This window comes from Heteronotia binoei, chromosome 1 (genome assembly GCF_032191835.1).
Source record: "Heteronotia binoei isolate CCM8104 ecotype False Entrance Well chromosome 1, APGP_CSIRO_Hbin_v1, whole genome shotgun sequence".
Classification (NCBI taxonomy): Eukaryota; Metazoa; Chordata; class Lepidosauria; order Squamata; family Gekkonidae; genus Heteronotia; species Heteronotia binoei.
Genome location: NC_083223.1, coordinates 90,794,181 through 90,815,047, shown reverse-complemented (window position 1 = coordinate 90,815,047; position 20,867 = coordinate 90,794,181). Strand labels below are relative to the sequence as shown.

Sequence of the window (20,867 nt, the reverse complement as noted above, 5' to 3'; positions counted from 1 at the left end):
CAATAACAATAAAATAATAGTTTTATATGTGTGTATATATACATACCCACACTATTTATATATTATACAATTTACTATGTATACAAACATACTAATACACTGTTTCAAGATTATATACTCTTTCATGACTTCTATGTTTTGATGTTGGAATCTCATCAGGCTTATGTTTAACTCCCTTGCAAAGAATATATATTATGGACGAGTACTATTATGAAATTATTTTACTTAATGGTGAATATGTATAACTGCAACTCAGAAGTTGTAATACATAACTTTAGAAATGCTTTGAGATCTTTAGTTGTATTTCCAAACTTGTAGATGCTTTTGCAGGATTACGCATGTTCACATCCTTTACAATTAATGAGTGTTAATGATTCTCAGGCTTAGAAGTCTTAAAAGTGCTTTCAGAGATGTATCTTTGCAACTGTCATTAGAAAGAAATTAGCCTACAGTATTATGCAGAGTTGTAAATGAAATGCTTTCAGCTTAAATGATATCTAAATGACTTTGGCACCTTGCTCTCACATTTGGATAGGTTGGCTAAGCATAGTAAAACAACATTCCTGTGGTTAGACAGTTTGATCAAGCCTACTTTCATAAAGCTTGTGTTTGAACATGTGGAAAGTCACAGTGAGCAGACACTACATTTGCCTCTTGTGGACATGTCCTAATTCTTTAGGGCAGAACGTATTACCATGACTGTTATATCAAGCCTTTTAATCATCTTAGAATAACCTTATACCCACATAGTACTCGAGTTTTTGAGCTATTGAGAGGTGATCTTTTACAGTGTAACAATCTGAATGGTTATGGGCAGATATGCTGATAAAAACTACTTTCATGACCTTTGTGAAAATCCTTGGCAATATTATAGATATTATCTTTAAACTGTAATGGTAAAGAGTTTCATTTTGACACAAATATTTGTAAACAGGTGAACTGTGTTGATAGACTTATCCTCCATGAATGTATCTTTTTGAATGTATATTTTAGATTAACTCAACAATCATTGTTTTACAGATGAACTGTAAAGATTTTTTCCCTCCAGGGGACTGCCTTCCTGGATTTGTGTTCACAACACCTTTACTTAAGCTTGAATACCATCTGTGCCAGTTGGATATATGGAAGTCAACTCAAATTTGGTGGATTCAGTTGAATATTATTTTTGAGTCCATTGATTTTCCTATTGGGGTAAGTGCCCTGAAACCTTGTTAGCAGTTAAACTGTAACTGACAGTGCAAAGGCTTTGTGGCAGATAAGCAACTTTTGCTTGTTTTCTTTTAATGTTTGGATTAGGGCTGAGCTGGTGGTAATGAATGGTTTCAGGGGGGAAAAAAGTTTACATCCTGCAAATGGTATCCACCCACCTCATTCTCCACTTCCCCAACAGTGATATTCTATAGCATTGGTTCTCTGCCTTCAAAAACAGAACAACCAGCTTCTTTTGAGCCCCAGTAATATTTTTATGGCAGTAAGAGTGGCAGCAGTCCTATATCCCAAATGGTGTGCTAGTGGCAGCACTCTAACATCCTCTTTGCATACCAGTAATTGGCTGCATTTGTAATCTTTCAAATTGTTGGTCTCTTCTAATTTTCCCCAAATGGATGCTGCTGCAAAGCCAGTTGGAGTTGTTTACATTTTGCTATTCCTGAGAGTAAATGAAGCTGCTTCAAATGGAAGATAATGCAAAGTAAGGCTTCCTTTACTTGTTTGCATTAGATCATTTGATCTTAGTGATGTTGGCACACAGGGCTTTTGAAAAAGAAAAAGTCCAGCAAGAGCTCATTTGGGTATTAGGCCATGCCCCTGACATCACCATTGTTTTGCACAGGAGTTTTTTTTGTAGGAAAAGCCCAGCAGGAATTCATTTGCATTATTAGGCTACTAACCCTTACACCAAGCCAGCCGGCACTGCATTCCTGCTCAAAAAAAGTCCTGATGGCATATAGCTAGATCCTATTGTCTATGTGCCTTGACTTTTTTCAGGAACAAAAGAGAGTAATAATGTTTGTGTTTTAAACAGTCGCTGATTAGTGCCGAATGCATTTACAAAACCCAGGTAAAAAGTGTGAGCTTTAGAAAAATATTCGTGTATATTTTTTGCCCCTTTCACTGCCCAATTTCCCCAGAAAATGTTCCCACCAGACTTTTGGATAGTCCTTATTGTAAAATAGTAATTATTCAGAAATTGATTAAATGTGTCCAGAAAGAATGTTTCATGATTTCTGCTAATTCTGTTCATATCAGCAAATGGTCCAATAAAGGTCAATGAATTTGCTTTCTACTGTATGATAGCTGTTTCTGCAGTAGGGTTGGCAATCCCTGGGTGGGGGCAGGGGATCCCCTGGTTTGGAGACCCCCCCTGCTTCAGAAAGGGAGGAGGGTCTGGGGTCCTGTTTTTTAAGGTAGAGGCACCAAATTTTCAGCATAGCATTCAATGCCTCTCCTCAAAACAGACCCCAAGTTTCAAAAATACTGGACTAGGAGGTCCAATTCTGTGAGCCCCAAAAGAAGGTGCCCCTATCCTTCATTATTTCCAAATAGAGGGAAGACATTTTAAAGGCGCATGGTCCTTTGGAGTTCAGTCATGCTTGTCACAACCTTGCTTCTGGCTCCACTCCCAAAGTCTCCTGGTTCACCCCCAAAGTCCCTAGATATTTTTTGAGTTGGACCTGGCAACCCCAATCTGCAGTTAAATACAAATGTTTCAAGCTGGGTAGTATTAGCTACAAGAAGAAGAGTTGGTTTTTATACCCTGCTTTTTTTATGCCCCGTGGCGCAGAGTGGTAAAGCAGCAGTACTGCAGTACTGTGGTCTGAACTCTCTGCTCACGACCTCTGCTCACGAGCTGGATTTAGGTAGCCGGCTCAAGGTTGACTCAGCCTTCCATCCTTCCGAGGTCGGTAAAATGAGTATCCAGCTTGCTGGGGGGAAAGTGTAAGAGACTGGGGAAGGCGTCTGCCGTGAAAATGTTGTGAAAGCAACGTCACCCCAGAGTAGGAAACAACTGGTGCTTGCACAGGGGACCTTTCCTTTCCTTTCTCTACCCTAAGGGGTTTCAAAGTGGCTTACAATTGCCTTCCCTTCTTCTTTCCACAACTGGCACTTTGTGAGGTAGGTGGGACTGGGAGAGTTGTACTGCCTCTTTATGTTACCAATGTTGGGAAATATATGCACTTCAGAACATCTGATCCACACAAATTTAACTAAGCGTTTAACTTGCATTGATTTGCAAGTCCATATAGTGGATGAGGTGTCAGATTGCAGGACAGTATGTAATATGTTATCTGCATAATTAGCTTCCTAATGTCTGTAGCAAAGATTCCTTTTCTAGTATTGTTTTCCAATATTTCATTTGTGTTCTTCAATTGTTCTTGACTTCTTGCAAAAGGTGCTGGAGTGTTTTGAATCAAACATTTAAGATTATGTTACTGAAATTAATTAAATAGTTTTCACAGTTACCCACACAGAGAGACAGGTAAGTGGTGGCTACTCTATCTGAAAGCCTTTTAAATTCTGTACTTTGATATAAATTTTAGTACTGTTTCATATATATATGAAATATATGCATATATATATATATATATATATATATATATATATATATATATACACACACACACACACACACAAGGCTTTTTTTGAAGCAGGAACTCCTTTGCATATTAGGCTACACCCCTCTGATGTAGCCAATCCTCCTGGAGCTTACAGGGGTCTTCTTACAGGGCCTACTGTAAACTCTTGGAGGATTGGCTATATCAGGGGCGTGTAGCCTAATATGCAAATAAGTTCCTGCTACAAAATAAACCCTGTTTATACATATATTTATCAGTTACAATGTCAACTTAAAGCTAACTAATTGCAGCAAGAAAAAAAACCTTTGTTTCTCACATTGTTTTCTTTATTGACCATGTTTTTAAATTTTGTTTTTATTCAGGTGCCTGTTTTTTTAAACCATCTCACAAAGTGTTAATGCATGTCTCTAGAGGATAGCTGACCATTAACAACTTTACAATACATATCTGGACGTCACCAGCATTTCCCATGTTAACGGTTCTGAGCATGTTTTACTATATATATCTTCGGCGCCGAGCCAGGACAGCTACAAGAGGAGAACTGATAAACAATCGGAGAGCCATTGAATCAAGCAGGCCCTTACCTATTAATGTTGAATTAGTCCAATATGCCAAAGAAGTATTGGATTTTAGTTCCCATTATGGTAGTGAAAACAGTATGTCATACACCATGTGGAATTTGGCTGGAGTTCCTAACGTGTACCCTAGCTCTGGTGATTTTACACAAACTGCTGTATTTAGAACTTATGGAAATTGGTGGGACTTGTGTCCTAGTGCCCGACTACCTTTTACGAGAACACCACCTAACTTCCATAGTCAAGACTACGTAGAGCTTGCTTTTGAGGAACCAGTTTATCCTACAGCAGTACATGTTCTGGAAACTTACCACCCTGGTTCTGTCGTTAGGATTTTGGCATGTTCTGCAAATCCTTATTCCCAAAATCTGCCTGCTGATGTAAGGTAATACTTCAGATAATTTCTTTTGTTTTCTTTTTCATGGTGTCTTAAACTGTTTTATAGAAGTTCATCTATTCAGATAGTTGCATGATTTTACCAAAATGCAGATATATATTTCCTCTTAGTTATAAATATTTGGTCTTAATCATAGTTTTGGCACTTCTGTAATAATTTTTAGTCAAAAGGTTTAATTCTACTTTGGAATCCTGATTCACATGTAAAAAATTCAAGTCATAGTTTATGATTCAGCTGTAATAACAAATTTTGGTATTCTGGGAGAATACAAGTCTGATTACCAAGCAGCCTGCAAAGGGAATGGAGAGAGAGCCAAACACATAATCTTAGGACTCCTTAATACTTATTAATGGAGTGGCTAACTAGCCTAAATCATGTGTTTATCTTACCCACTAGCAACATTAGAATATAAGAAGAAGCCTGCTGGATCAGACCAGTGTTTCATCTAGTCTAGCATCCTTTCTCGCTCAGTGGACAAATAGTTATTGTGGAGGGACAACAACAAGGCATAGAAGCTGAGACCTTCCCATGATGCTGCCTCCTGGAAAGGATTTTCAGAGCTTTATTGCCTCTGGATGTGGAGGTTCCCTTTAGTCACCATGACTAGCAGGTACTGACAGAACTATCCTCCATGATTCTGCCTATGCCTGTGTCTGTCACCACATCCTTTGTCAGCAAAGTCCAGTTTTTAATCACTTGTTGAATAAAGAAGTATTTCCTTTATTATGTTCTGATTCTACTGCCCATCAACTTAATTGGATGAGCACAAGTTCTAGTATTTTGGGAGAAGGAGAAAAAGTATCCTCTATCCACTCTCTTCACATCATGCGTCATTTAAAGCTTCTATCATGTCCACCTTAGTCATCTCTTTTCTAAACTGAAACATCACAGACTCTTCAGCCTTTCCTCATAGGAAAGGTGTTACAACCTCTTAATCATCCTAGTTTCCCTCTTCTGTATATTTTCTGGTTCTGCAATGTCATTTTTGAGACTAGGGGTGTGCACAAAAAAATTGTATTTATTTGATATTTGGTATACCAAACCTTAAAAATAACAGTATATACCAATATTCCTGGATCCCAATATTGTTATGAATTTTGGAATTAGGGAAATAATCAGTGTTGCTGAATTTATTCAGCTCCATACCTTTCCTTACCTCCCTGAATGTTGCTGTGGTAGTGGCACATGTGAGGGAGTGATGGGAAGGTAGTAGTTCCTTTAAATAATTTCGCTTTACTCATGTGCTGCTGCTGTGGCATTACTCGGGGTGGGGCGGGGGAGGGAAGGTATTTAAAGTTTAAATACTCTCCCTTCCCTCTCTGAGTCATTCTGCAATGACAGTGGGTATGCATCAGGAAGAGAAGGGAAACAGGGGGCTTTAAAGGCTCCCTCCCAGGGAAGCCAGTTAGTGGGCTGGCAACCTGCTGGGCAGATTGCCTTCCCCTGGGAGGAAGCCATTTAACTCCTCCATTTTGTTCCCGCTTCTCAGCTGTTAGGTTTAAATTGCCAGGGGGTTTGGTATAGCTGAAAGCACTCAAATAAAAGAATGAAATCAGCTTTTTTGTCATTCAGCTATATTGGTAGCCGAATATGGATTTCCCTTTGCAGAAGCCATGTTTGTTTCCCCTAAGCGGTCTTTGTTCCTGTATGTGTTTAATCAATCTATCTGTGATTGCAGTTACTGCTAGGTTGCCTGGAACATATGTTAGGCTAACTGGTCTGTACTTTCCTGTTCTCTTCTGGACCCCTTTCTAAAGATCTATATAAAATTTACTACTCTCCAGTCTTCTGGTACAGTGGCTAATTTTATTGAGAAGTTACATACACTGGGTAGCAGGGCTTTTTTGGAGCAGGAATGCACAGAAATGTAGTTCTGGCTGGCTTAGTGTAAGAGGGTGTGGCTTAATATGCAAATGAGTTACTGCGTAAAACTGGTGATATCGGGGGTGTGGCCTAATATGAAAATGAGTTCCGGCTGGACTTTTTCTACCCAAAAAACACCCTGCTGGTTAGTAGATCAACAGTCTCACACTGGAGTTCACTAAGAACCTTCAAATGTTTACCATCGGGACCTGGGGTGTCATTAGTTTATGATTTTCCCAGTAGGTCTAAAAGTTCATTTCTCATCACTTCAGTTTAGCTCAGTTCTTCAAACACTGTTCCTGAAAATAGTGGCTGTGGTGTGGGTACACACACCATACTTTCCACAGTGAAATGTTTATTGTTTATCTTGATGGTTTTAGCAAATCACTCCTTGCATCCTTTTTGAATGTCTAATTATTGACTTATACTCAGACCTGTAGCCACAGTGGGACGCGGTGGGGGGGGAGGGGAAGACCACTCCATTCAAACCCCCTTCTATCTGTATGGCTCCTCCATTGGAAGGCCTCCAATCTGCCCCCTTTGCTTTCCGCTTCTCACCGCCGCTCTGAACTAGTGCAGCATTGCTACTGTAGAATTGCCGCCAATCTCTCTGCCATGTCGCTCAAAACAAGCAGCATCCACTGCACCGATTGAGCAGCACTTTCTTCCTGTTTTCAAAGCTCCCAGCATGCAGGCAGGAAGAAAGACCCTCCAATCACAATGCCTACCACCAAACTGTCACAAACGCCTGTCAACAAGCCTGGGCGCTCTTCTCACAGCCTTGGCACCTTGTCCAGTGGAGACAGAGGGGTGGAACCTGGGAAGAAAGAATAAATAGGCCTGGCTAAAGATTCAGGTGGTTCTCTCTGGAGAGGCTGCAGTCAGGAGGGTTCTCTCTGGAAAAGCTGCAGCAGAAGGGTGCCCTCACCCAGAGAGTGGTGAGTCTGTTAACATTAGAGGAAGGGATCATGTAGCTAGTCGCATCATGGCTTTGCTTTTTACTTTCTACCACCTTTACTGGTTTTCTTTACTGTTTTCATATTCACTGTTGCACTAAAATTTTCACAACTCACTTGTTTCTTCTTTTTACAACTCACTTGAGCACTTGTAATGAACTTTTTGTTATACTGCCTTGGTCCTCACAACTATTTGGTTACAAATAGAAGGTGTTTTGTTAAAAAGGAAGATGGGGTGGGTGAGTGCTCTGGGCCCTTCCAACAGACAGATACCAGGGTGGTGGCAGTCAATAGAAGGCCCTCCCTGGTCCTCTGCTTATGACAGCTTATTTCTGAATAGTCCCTTCGTTTTTGTAATGATTTCTCTTTTGAAATCATTACAGGTTATTGTTTTGGATTTTAGGAGTAACTTTTCATGGACAAGAATGCTGAACTTAGTAGCTTTATAACCAGTGCTCTCAGTTGTGTAACATCTGTGTCTTGCACCGGGTATGGACCCCCACTGAGAACCTAAGTTTGAGATCACAATCCCTCTAGTTGACTCTGTGACCAACTGTTTCAGTGCACGGTCACTTGTGATGTCTAGGATTCCCATTTCTACAGCTTTTGTGAAGGTACTGTGAAGGTATCTGAAATCATTCAGTATCACAACATTATATTCTTTAGTCACCTCCCTCATCTCCTACTCTATCTTGATCAGCCTCAAAGGTTTGCTTTATGGCAGGTTAAAGGTATGTTGATTCAGGGCCACAGCCATTATTTGAAGAATATTCAAGAAAACATCTTTGCATCATGCCCCCCCCCAATGTCTTTGCCTGTGTATGTCTTTTTATTATACACCTCTGTTTTACAGAAAGGCTGAGGCAATTTATGTGTTTTCATGAGTTTCAAGAGATTAGCAGAGAGAACCCAGAACCTTGACTTGATTAGACAGGGTAGTGCTAAGCCTTAAAGAAAATTCCCATGACTTTTGGGGTTCTATTGTGCCCCAAGACTGTGATCGAAGTTATGAAGAAATAATAAATATTAAGTACATAATTTGAACCATGATTTCTCAAAAGGAAGTCTCTTTAAATTCGTTTTCTTACTCCCTAGTAAATACTTCAAGGTTGCAATGAAACACTGGACAGGCATGAACTGCATACTTCAGTTTCAGGCAAGTGCAATGCAGAGCTTAAAGGAAGCTTAAAAAGTAGTTTAAAATTCTTGCAGCTGTCTTTAACTGATAGCAATTACATGACAAACTGGGGTGCATGTATTAGCATCTGAAGTCAGAATTACTGATATAGAATATAGTTAAAATGTTTAAATCTTGGCCTTGGTTTGAGTATCTTGTTTTGAGTATCTGGCTTGACTTTTATACATGGTTTCATTCTAAAATATATCAGATAAAAATTATCCAAATTATGTGAAGAATTCATTAAAGGAAAACAAAGATTTAGTAAATACTGCTTTTGAATATGAGGCACAAAATTTATTTTCTTGCATATTCCATTTTCAGTATTGAGCTAGATAGATAGGATCTTCCCTACTTTTGTTATTCTCAATCCACATTTGAATAAATCTGTTTTTTTGCACTTCATGAAATAAATAAGGGTATGCCATGCTGCTGTTTGCAGCACTGAGTACTGGAGGCGAATAAATGTATCTGGATATAGTTCTTACGTTTCGGAGTTTTGCTAGTAACTATTTATTTATTTATTTGACTTTTATCTTGCTCCTTCCTGCACCAAGCAGGGCTCAGGGGTGCTTCCAACAATTGGGTAATATACAATAAAACCAGCATCACTATTTAATCTCTAACCTACAGTTAAAACATAATAATCAGTCTATCATATCAGATGGCATCCTAGCAAGCCTTCAGGGCAGATTACTGAGGGTCACCCAGTACTGAGAGATTTGCAGTGCAACAATGAGGGGGCCAAATGGTCTTTCTAGCCACCACTGTCTTCAACCATACTCCCAGTGGAACATCTGCAGAACTGGACCAAGTCTGACAGGGCTTGAGTCTTACTAGACAAGGAGTTCCATTAGGTTGGGGCCATGGCAGAAAAGGCCCTGGTCTTGGTTGAGGACATCCAGACTGTTCTGGGGCCAGAGATTACCAGTACATTGTTACTAGATGAGCGTAGTGTTCTCTGAGGGGTATATAAGGAGAGGCAGTCTCATAGATATGATCTCAGACTGTTTAGGGCAGGGGTGTTGAACTCATTTGTTATGAGGGCCAGATCTGACATAAATGAGACATGGTTGGGCCAAGCCATATTGGGCCAGGCCATGTGTGTGATTAGGTAGCATTGATATACGTTTTATAAAGATCACAAACATAAATATATATTTTAAAAGAACTAACAACATGCTTAAAACGTTAGCACTCATTGGTCTTAACGATGCTTTCTTTGTATTTCTTCCAACTTGGTGAGCGCTATGGAGGGAAACTGTCCAGTGTTTTTTCTTGACTTTAAGGAGTCGGGGGAGCTCCCCCGACCCCTTAAAGCCAAGAAAAAATGGGGCTTCTCCTGCAGTGCCCACTGAGCACTGCAGAGGGGATGTGCTGAGCTCCCGGTGTGATGATGTCACCGCTTGGTGACATCATTATGCTTTGTGCACATGCGGAAAATCTACTGTGGGGGTGTGCGTTGGGGTTCTGCCTCCCTGAGTACTATTTAGAGGAACTAGTGGCAGAAAATGTTCTAAGTGACATGGAGCTGTTGAAAGTGGTAGCTGTAGTCTTGTTCTCCGGTGGTCCCTGGTAGTGGGACGGTCCGAAACTGTTAGGAGTAGGCTCCTCCTCTGGAAACAGGGTCGTTGATCGTTTGATCCGGCCTGGGGGAAGGGCCGTTCCGTTGGAAACTCTCCAGTCCAAACGGCCCTGTTATGAGACAGGACATGTTCGTCATGCGTCGGGGCACAGTGGTCCACAGAACCAGGTCTCCTTGTGAGAAAGGCTCTGCCACCTGGTTCTTCAGCCGCAATGGCGGTGGGCAGAGCATTTTACCACCAGCGTTGGGTTTTACCCAACAAAGGCGGCACAACTGGGGACTGCCGTGGAGAGCGAGGTCGCCCTTCCTCAGCCTGTTGAGGTGGGGGGGGGGAGAGCGGCAAGTCCAACTTTGCGGTCCCACGCAGCACCAGCGGGCGTAGTGCAGACGACCGAGGTCCAGCACGGCCGAGAGCAGGAAAACTCTTGGTGGTTCACTCAGACAGCGTGTCCGCTCGAGAGGAGGTGGTAAGCTGCCTGAGGGAGAGCGGAAAAGCTCTTTGTGATGCGCGGACTGTTTTTTTGCTTGGGACAGGCTCTGCTGGGATGAGGGAAGCCCACCCGGTAGCTTACAGCAGTTTCCCAGGACCCCTCCCGAACGGGGGTGGGGAAAGGCTTATGCCGTAGCAGGCCTCTCCAACTCAGGAGCGGTTAGCATGGCCTGCGGGGGCGGTTCTTTACTACACAGAAGCGCCATTTCAGGCACTTAGCCTGGTAACAGAGGCTTCTCCCTCTCCCCTTTCACTTTCGTTTCAGCCTTCTGCTGTAGCTGAGATGGCTGACGGACGGGGACAGACTAGTGAGACAGGTTCAACCAGTGCTTTCTCCATCCCAAAAGTACTCAGGACTCGCTTCCGAGAAAGATCGAGAGGATTCTGAACCGGATTTAACAGGAGAGGATGCCAAGCTTAACTTACTCACTTGGTTAAAAAGAGAATTGAGCAAGGAGTTTGCCCCTGCCCGAGGCTCTACTGTGCCTTCTCACCCCCAGAAAAGGAAGAGACAAACAAATATTGCCACAGCTCCTACAGACCCAAAGAAAGCAAAATTGGGTATGAGCTTGGACTCTCCCTGTGATAGTTCTCAGGAGGAAGAGGAGCCTGACTCTTCAGTAGACTCCTCTGCAAAAGAGGAAGGGGAACTCTCTGAGGAGGAGGATGCTACTCCTTCAGTGCAATCTAGGATTTTTCCAGTGGAATATTATTCTAAACTCCTCCCTAAGGTCCTTAGGGAACTGGACTTTACTGCCACACCCAGAGAGAAGGCAGAATTGGACCCTGACCTGCCTGCAGGCTCAGGGAAGATGATGCCCAAAGTGGGGGTTTCTCAGACCAGGGTGCCCTTGCCTGCCCCCTTTTTTAGTCTTATTAAGGTGGAGTGGGAACACCTGGCTAAGCCAAAATCTAACCCACATCTATTTTCCAAACTGTATGGGTTTAGTCCAAAGGCTACTAAATGGCTGAAATTGCCCGTAGTGGACAATCCTGTAAATAGTTTATTATCCACATCTGTGCTTCCCATGGATGCGGATGGGCTACCCAAGGATGCCTGCGATAGACGGACAGAACAAGCATTACGAAAGGACTTTGAAGCCTCGGCTTGGTCCATCCGGGCGTCTTCAGCGGGATCGCTGTTTGCACGCGCAGAATATACCTGGGCATCCAATTTGGCGTCAGCAGATAGTGATGCACCAAAGGAATTCAAGGATGAGCTTAAGAAAATAGCCTTGGGCACAGCATTTATTGCAGATGCGACCCTAGACGCAATGCAGTTGTCCGCAAGAGCAGTTGCTTGAAGTGTGGCAGCGCGCAGGAACGTTTGGCTCAGGACTTGGGATGTGGATGCAGCTGCTCAGGCTAGACTGGCAGCTGTACCATTCAAAGGCGTTAGTCTCTTTGGGGACGAACTGGAATGCTTCCTGATTGAGGGGAAGGACAAGAAGAAAGTTTTGCCTTCTAAGAGGAAGGATTTTAAGTCTAAAAAATCCTTCCAGCCCTTTCGGGACTCCAAAAAATTCTCCCAGCCTTCGAGTTTTAAGTCTTTCCGAGGGAAGTGGAAGTCTCGCAGTCGGGATGCTAAATCCTTTTCTAGCTGAAGTGACAAGGGAAGCAAAAGTGACTCCAAAAAGGGAGGGTCACAATGACTATGCCAGAAGTCCAGAGCTGCTTCCTATCGGGGGGCGGCTACAGTTTTTTGTAGACCGATGGAAGGTGTCAGTTGCAGACCAATGGGTGATAGACACGATATCCAAGGGCTATGCATTAGAACTGGAATCTTTTCCACGTTGGAGGTTTCATTCAGTGCCGAGAAAATGAGACCCGACCACGCACCGAGGGATGTTGCGCGCCATCCAACATCTACTGGACATCAGGGCTATAGAACCCATACCTGTGACTCAGAGGGGTCAAGGGGTGTATTCCATTTTATTTCTGGTACCAAAGAAGAATGGCGATGTCTGGGCCATTCTAGACTTAAAATGGGTAAATCGATTTGTGAAAACGAAAAAGTTTCGGATGGAGACGTTGCATTCCATCCTATTGGCAGTTCAAGAACGAAAATACCTGACGTCCATCGATCTTTCCGAGACGTATTTGCATGTTCCCATTCGACCAAGTCACAGACGGTTCCTCAGGTTTGCGTATGACGGGAAGCACTTCCAATACCAGGCTTTAGCATTTGGGCTCAAGTCTTCCCCGCGAGTGTTTACAAAGATCCTGGTGGCTTTGGTAGCTCATTTACGGATGGGGGCGTGGCTCTTCATCCATATCTGGACGATCTCTTGGTCAGGGCCCCTTCCTTCCAGCAGAGCCTGGAGGACACCAATCGGACTATTCAAATACTGCAGGATCATGATTTCATGGTCAACAGGACAAAGAGCAATCTTAATCCAATGCATGTGGGTGTCCTGATCAATACTCAGAGGCACAAAGTGTTTTTGTCGGAAGTATGACGGGTGAACCTCAGATCCTTGTTGGAGGAGGTATTGTCCCTGAATCGGATGCCTGTGATGACTCTAGCAAAGCTTTTAGGGGTTCTGGTGTCGTGCCAGGATGTACTGTCTTGGGCGCGTTTTCACCTACAGCCCTTACAATGCTTCCTGATCCCTTGTCAGCATGTGATAGCTCGCAAGCTACAAAAGCTGGTGTTTCTTCCAGTGGAGCTGCGGATGCAACTTCAGTGGTGGCTGGAACCATCCCATTTTCAGCAAGGAGTGTCAATGAAGGAGCCACAGTGGTGACTACAGACTCCAGCCTCTCTGGCTGGGGAGCACATTCTCAAGGGATGGTGATTCAAGGTCAGTGGTCCTTGATGGCGTCTCGACAGAGCATCATCCTGCTGGAGCTGAGGGCAATTTGTCTGGGGTTGTTACGTTTTCAGACGACTCTGCAGGGGAGTCACGTGTTAGTGAAGAGAGACAACGTGACAGCCAAAGCTTATGTCAACCGGCAAGGTAGGACCAGAATCAGGAAACTGTGCAGCGAGGCCAACAGCTTACTGGATTGGGCAGAGAAGTACCTGTTATCCATAAAGGTGATTCATGTAGCCGAGAAGGACAACGGGCTGGCAGATTGGCTCAGCAGACAGAGGTTGGATCAGATGGAATGGTCACTGGACAAGGCAGTGTTCCAGTCTTTTCAGCACAGATATGGCAGAGTGACTGTGGATTTGTTTGCAACCGCGGACAATCGTCAAGTATGACGGTTTTTTGCCAAACAGAAGGGCGATCAGGCGGAGGGCATAGACGCGCTCAACTGCGACTGGACAGACGGTCTTCTATACACCTTCCCACCACCGCAGCTGATTCCCTGGTTGGTTCACAAGATTCTTCAGCAAAGAGTGGAGCTGGTCCTGGTTGCTCTCTTCTGGCTGAGACAGGGGTGGTTTCAAGACCTCATGCGGCTGTCGACGGAGAAGCCTTGGCGTCTCCCAGCATCCGAGACATTGCTGAGACAAGGGACAGTTTGCCATCCTCAGCCGGACATGTTACAGTTAACTGCGTGTAGGTTGAGCGGTTGCAGTTAGTTAAGTTGGGGTTTGACAAATCTGTGATTGACACTATGTTGGCATCCAGAAAATGTTTTACCACTCGGGCGTATAATAACACTTGGCGTGTCTTTTCCAGCTGGTGCGTGGAAAGAGGTTGGGATCCCTTAAAGTTACCAGTTCGGAAGCTGCTGCTGTTCTTGCAGGAGGGCCTGGATAAGGGTTGGCTACTAATACCCTTCGTAGGCAGGTGGCAGCTATTTCTGCTCTTCGTGGAGCTAAAAAAGGGGGTTCCTTGACATTGCATCTGTATGTTAAGTGTGTTTTGAGGGGAGTGTCCCTGTTGAATCCCCCTACAGCACATAGGTTTCCTACATGGAAATTAAATGTGGTGCTGAAGGCGTTATGTCATGCACCCTTTGAGCCCATGGCTACTTGTAGCCTGAAGGATCTTACCCTTAAAACGCTGTTTTTAGTTGGGATTACCTCTGCCCACAGGGTATCCGAGTTGCAGGCTCTGTCCGTGGATAAAGATCTTTGTGCCTTTCATGAGGACAGGGTAGTGTTGATACCTAATCCGACATTTATACCTAAAGTGAATTCTGTTTTTCACCGGTCTCAGGACTTGGTATTACCCTCATTCTGTCCCAATCCCAAACATAAGGAAAAGGAGTGGCATCGGTTAGATGTTAAGTGTGCCTTGAGTTTTTATATAGACAGAACCAAGGACTTTAGGAGGTCAGAGTCCTTGTTTGTTTCCTTTAATTTGCCCTCTTTGGGAAAACCAGTTACTTCTTCGACCCTGAGCAGGTGGTTGGGGCAATGTATTTCTGCAGCATACACGGCGTCAGAGTTAGAGCCTCCAAGAGGAATTACGGCTCATTCCTTATGAGGAGCGGCCACATCTGCCCTACAAATCCTTCTTGTCCCTGGAAGGCATTTGTAGGGCAGCCACCTGGAGTTCTGCTCATTCGTTTACCAGGAATTATAAGGTGGATAGGTGGGCATCCTCTGAAGCGGCCTTTGGCTGCAGGGTGCTACAACAGGTTATACATTAAATGTAGTGGTTCCCACCGGGGTACATATTGCTTTTGTATGTCCCAACGGTTTTGGACCGTCCCACTACCAGGGACCACCGGAGAATGGAAGATTGGAAGCTCTTACTGTGAAGCTTCCTTCTCGGTGGTCCTAGAGCGGGACAGTCCATCCCACCCGGTGTTATACCTTGCTCCAGGCTGGTAGCTGTGAGAGCTTGGTTGTGGGAGGTACTGGGGCACTGGTAGCAGAAGTTTCTTATTGGTTGCAGTTACTTCTGCTGTTGCAGTTATTAAAATAGCGTTGCATCATTATGGTCTCTGAGTGGTTTGTTACCATGATGCAGAGTTTGTTTTATAGATTTCTACTTCTGGGGGAGCATGGCTTTTCTATGGACTGGAGAGTTTCCAATGGAGCGGCCCCTCCCCCAGGCCGGATCAAATGATCAACGACCCTGTTTCTGGAGGAGGAGCCTACTCCCAACAGTTTCGGACCATCCTACTCCAGGACCACTGAGAAGGAAGCTTCACAATAAGAGCTTCCAATCTTCCGTTCTTGCCTGTTACATGAAGGGACGCCCATTATGCAACGTGATGTTTCATGTTGCAAGTTTCCTCTGCTTCTCCAAGCAGCAGTCAGTGAAGCAAAGTACAGAGAACTCACTGTATGATGGCATTATATCACACATTGGAAGGGAGATGGGAGGCAGTCTCATAGCATTCAATACCATCCTAAGAAAAGATAAAACTGAATATACTAGAGGAAATATAGCTGAGGTGCCTGTGACTTGGGAAGCTACACTTCATAGCTTCCTTGTTTCTGCACATAGACTAGCCTCTACTTGCACCAGCTCTCCTTAATTATGCCCAATTAGTTTCCAGCCTTTCTTCTCCTTTCACGTTCCATTATTTTTCAATTGAAGCAGAAATCTTACGAGTAATTCTGTTCATTAAATAAGATTGTGAATAGTACAAAGTTTGTGTCTACAAGTAAAATTAAATAATGCATATTTTGATATAATGAAGATGAAAAATAAGAGTCTTGACTTTCAGTAAACCAGTGTCTCTATAGTAAATGTGATTTTTTGAGATATATTAGCCAGTTTGGTATAGTGGTTAAGTGCGCGGACTCTTATCTGGGAGAACTGGGTTTGATTCCCCACTCTTCCACTTGCACCTGCTGGAATGGCCTTGGGGTCAGCCATTGCTTTTGTAGGAGTTGTCCTTGAAAGGGCAGCTGCTGTAAGAACTCTCTCAGCCCCACCTAGCTCACAGGGTGTCTGTTGTGGGGGGGGGGAGGTAAAGGAGATTGTGACCACTCTGAGAATGTAGGGCGGGATATAAATCCAATATCATCTTCTTCTTGTATCCACTGTTGATTCTGTGATTATCACTCTTTCTTTCTCACATTGTGTGCACATTGGATTTTTTAAACTGTGTTTTCATGTCTGTAATTATCTCATGTAAATGAAGTTTACCTAGGAGTTTCAGCGGTTCTTGTAGTAATAACTTTTTGCAGTTATGCTGCAGGGAAGGCTTGAAATTTCTTTATGACATGTGCAGGTATTTTTTTTTCTTTCTATACAAATGTGTGTATAGTATAGTTTGTATGTGACCAATCTGAAATAATTGTGCTGTGGTGAATGTGATTTAGTCTTAGATTTGGGTATTAGGTGTGAACCATTTTAGAGAGTCAAATTCTATATTAGTATCAGATGCCTCTGTATCCTTGGAGTACATTGTAGAGTACACTTCAGGGCTCAATTCGAAGCTATGGTGGTTACCTTTAAGACTCTAAGCAGTCTTAAAGTATTTAAAGGATTGCCTGAATTTGTATGCACTTGCCTGTTCAGAGTGAACCTGTTGTATAAAAGGCCTACTCAGTTATAACTGTTTGGCTATGGAACTCTTCCATATAACTGTTTGTCTGACAGGGTTTTTGTCTGACGGGTTTTTTGGGGGGCGGGGAGGGGGTTAGGTTAAGAAGCAGGTATCTTCAGTTATTTGTTTTTAATAAGCTCCTAATAACTGTCTTGCTTACTAATACTGACATCTTAAATTATTTCCATATAGCCATGAAATGCTGCTTTACAGCTGTTTGTGTTTTTGTGCTGTTTTAGCAGTTTAGTGGTGCCTATGGAATATTCAGCTGCTTACACTGTTTTATTCATTTTAAAGATCATTTTTGCTAATATTTGATTATTTTTTTTGGCCCTGGCTCCCACCTGGTGGAATAAGCTTGCACTAGGGATCAGGGGCCGGCAGGACCTACTGCAGTTCTGCAGGGTCTCTTAAAGGAAGCTCTTCTGCCAGGCCTTTAGTTGAGCGAAATGATAGGATCTTAGCATACAGCTGTGTAAATAAAAAAAGTGCTAAGAGGCACCATAAATTTTAAACAGCAAAACAGTGTAATGTAGAGGTTTGTGGTGTCCTGACAAAGCTTGCACGCAGAATTTCAAATAGACAAGAGCATATAGCAAAAAAACATTCACAGAAGACAGGCATCTCCTTTCTATTAGGTCTCCCCTTCAGTGGTCTTAGACCCAAACAATCACCTGGGGGCTCAGCTGGTTATCTGTTGAGTTTGTTGTGACATATGTGCTCTGCACATTTTAGCAGTATTTTAATACTGTGATTTTAATGTTATGACTTTATGATAGAACCCACCCAGATCCTGTTTCTGGAAAGGATGGGATACAAATCCAATAACATAAATACTTCCATATGTTTTTATGTTGCAACTTAGTTAATTACCTTAATTTGATTTAATCTTTTTAGTTAATTACCTTAATTTGGTTTAATCTTTTATTGTGGATTTCAGTTATTTCATATCTAATCCTGAAAGCTATTTTCAACTAAGCTGAAACTGAAGCACAAAAATATATTAATAAATATATTGCAAATTTTAGTTCTCATAGTATAAGTCTGGATCTTTCTGTCTGCTCTCATTATTTAAATGTTTCTGGAATATAGAACTCCAAGTGAAGAATACTACTGTACTTTTTTTTTTTGTCTTATTGCTTCTGTACAGTCCCACATGGGACTGTGCATGTGCCAGCCAGCTGCGGATAAAAGCTCTCAAACTTTATAGCACTTTCTAGGCTCCAGAGCATGCTCCTTCCCCTCTAAAGTGAGCTGGAGTGTCCTGCCCGACCCACACTTGATGGAGGTAGGGGCCATGCTCCTTTGCCACTGTGGAGAAAGAACGTCTCTTGTAGCTCTTCAGTTCTTCCTCATCTTTATCTTCCTTGTGAGGTAATTTCTCCCTTGACCCTTTTGAAGAAATGTGGCAAGTGTGTCACAAAGATGGCACAGTCAGATGACCATGAGCATTGTCTGACTTACCTTGGAGACAGGCTGGCCCTAGACTAACTGGCACCCTAGTCAAGGCTAACTCCCCCCCCCTCCCCGCTGCTGCAGTGGCGGTCCAATCCCTCCATTCTGTCTTAATAGGCCCATAGGATAGAATGGAGAAATCGGGCTGCAGCGACCCCAGAAAAGGGGTAACCTCACCGCATGCTCCTCTCAGGATCTCTGAGAAGTTTGTGGGAGATCCTTCCCCTGCTTTTACACCCCAGGAGTGCAAAAGCAGGGAGAAAGCCTTTGCTACCCGTGACTCTCAGGGTCTCTGAAAGGTGCGGGGTGGGGGAGAGCCTTTTCCTGCTTTTGCATCCCAGGGGTGCAAAAGCAGGGAGGAAGCCCTGTGTTGGAGGAACTTGGAGAGGTAGCCAGGCTGGGCGGCAGCAAGACATCACTGAATCATATAGGAGGTGCCCATTTTGTCACCCCCAGAAGGCTGGTACCCTAGGCAATCACCTAGTTTGCCTAATGGCAGGGTCAGCCCTGCTTGGAGAGTCCCATGATGTAGCAGCTTGTAACATCTGCCAGTTCACTCTTAAGGTGCATCAGGAAAGAGCTTCCCAACTTAAGGCTTTCTTATGGGAATGAGTGCTGAGGGGCCTTGAGAAAGCCCAGCCATCTTGGAGAGTTGAGAAACTGGAGGGTTGGGTCCGAACTCCATCAGTAGGGTGATGGTCAGCACCCTCAGGATTTTTATCGGAGCTAGGCACATAACTAACTCTGAAGCAGAGTTCTTTGGAAACGCCATTGAAGACATCCCAAGACCAAGAGGCAGTCTAGGCCCAAACACCATTCAGCCAAGCACTCTTGACCATCAAAGTCCTCAGTTCTGTGGGCACCTCATTCCTGTCCACCATTCCACTTCCCACTCAGATGGCTGACATGGGGTCCTTGGATGACAATGAAGCCATGGAAGTCCAGCCACCGTCTCTGGAACCAACTCATCCTGTTCCACATGATAAGATGTCAGAGACTTCTGACCCCTAGGTTCCACCAGTTCTGCTCCCTGGAGACCTCTGGAGACTTCCATCACACGTATACTGGGCATCTAATGTACCTTAGGACCAATACTTTATTTTCAGCTACCGCCTTCAGCACCAGCTCTGAGACATGGTTCCAAGAGTCCTTCACCACCATAAAGTTGCTGTTTGTGCAGCCCCATGCTCTGCAGGTCCCATTGGAAGAGGAAAAGGAAGCTTCTGACTCTGAGAGTGCCGTCTCAGCTTTCAGTGCTGGATCCAATGCCCTATCAGAACCAGGCTCTTTGACTGCCTTAACAGGAGAAGGTTCCAATGGAGTATTGGAAGCTTCTCTGAATGAGGGAGTCAAAGAGCCTGGTTCCATTTTGCCAACAGAAGACCTTTGCCTCTACACAGAAGAACTGGTCCATATGGCAAAATCATTGGAACAGAACATGGAATGCTCCAAGCTGCAGCCCTCAGATCCGGTCCTTAAAGTTCAGATTCAATAGCATTCCCAATGTTAGAGAGACAGCTTGATATTGCTAAAGGGGTGTGAGCCAAATATGCCTCAATGTCTCCCACCGCACTTGTGTACAAAGTAAAGGATGAGGGATGTGGGTTCCTCTTCATGAGTTCCACAGTAAATTCCTTCCCATCTAGGCATTGTTCTGGGGCCCATACCCCTCCCTTTGATAAGGAAAGGAGAATGCTAGATTACCTGGGCAGAAAAAAATACACATAGCTGTTTTTGCATAGTGTACACCAAATCTGCCATAATATTCATTTGGAAGCATATCATGCAGATCTCTATATCTTACCTGGTCCAACACTGGACATTTCACTCCACTTGGTCTGAAGGAAGTTGACAAGGTCCTCTGTTCTGTGCGTCCAACTACTTGTGATCTGGACCCATGTCCATCCTGGCTGATAAGGGCAGGCTGGACAGAATTATTGGTGCCATTTCAACAGATCATTAATAGGTCCTTGACAGAAGGGACCTTCCCTATGCCCCTCAAGGAAGCAGTGGTTCACCCACTTCTTTAAAAATCATCTTTAGACCCGGTCGAATTGGCCAACTATCAACTGGTGTTGCTGTTTTGGGGCAAAGTCATTGAGAGGGCAGTGGCAGCACAGCTAAAGGGGTTTTTGAATGACACTTCCGCATTAGACCCATTTCAGTCCGACTTTTGCCCGGGACATAGGATGGAGATGGTACCTGTCGTCCTCTTGGATGATCTCCTAAGACATCTGGATCAAGGCAGATTGGCAGTGTTGCTGTTATTAGATCTGTCGGCTGATACAGTCAACCACCAGCCGCTGTCGCACTGCCTTGCTGACACGGGGATTCAGGCGTCTGCCCTCCAATGGCTTACTGCTTTTCTCTAAGGTCAAGGACACCC

General features: G+C 43.8%; 1 protein-coding gene across 2 annotated transcripts in view; it reads left to right on the top strand.

Annotated features, from left to right (window-relative positions):
* Positions 1–20,867, top strand: part of FBXL4 (F-box and leucine rich repeat protein 4) — a 79,699-nt gene that overhangs the window by 11,154 nt on the left and 47,678 nt on the right. The window contains exons 2-3 of one of the 2 annotated variants that reach the window (XM_060237490.1): positions 1,049–1,191; positions 3,938–4,535. In XM_060237490.1, the coding sequence (XP_060093473.1) occupies positions 4,045–4,535 (491 nt within the window). In that variant the 5' untranslated portion in view covers positions 1,049–1,191; positions 3,938–4,044. Of the gene's footprint in view, positions 1–1,020; positions 1,192–3,937; positions 4,536–20,867 lie in introns of both variants that reach the window. The other variant, XM_060237489.1, reaches the window with a different exon arrangement.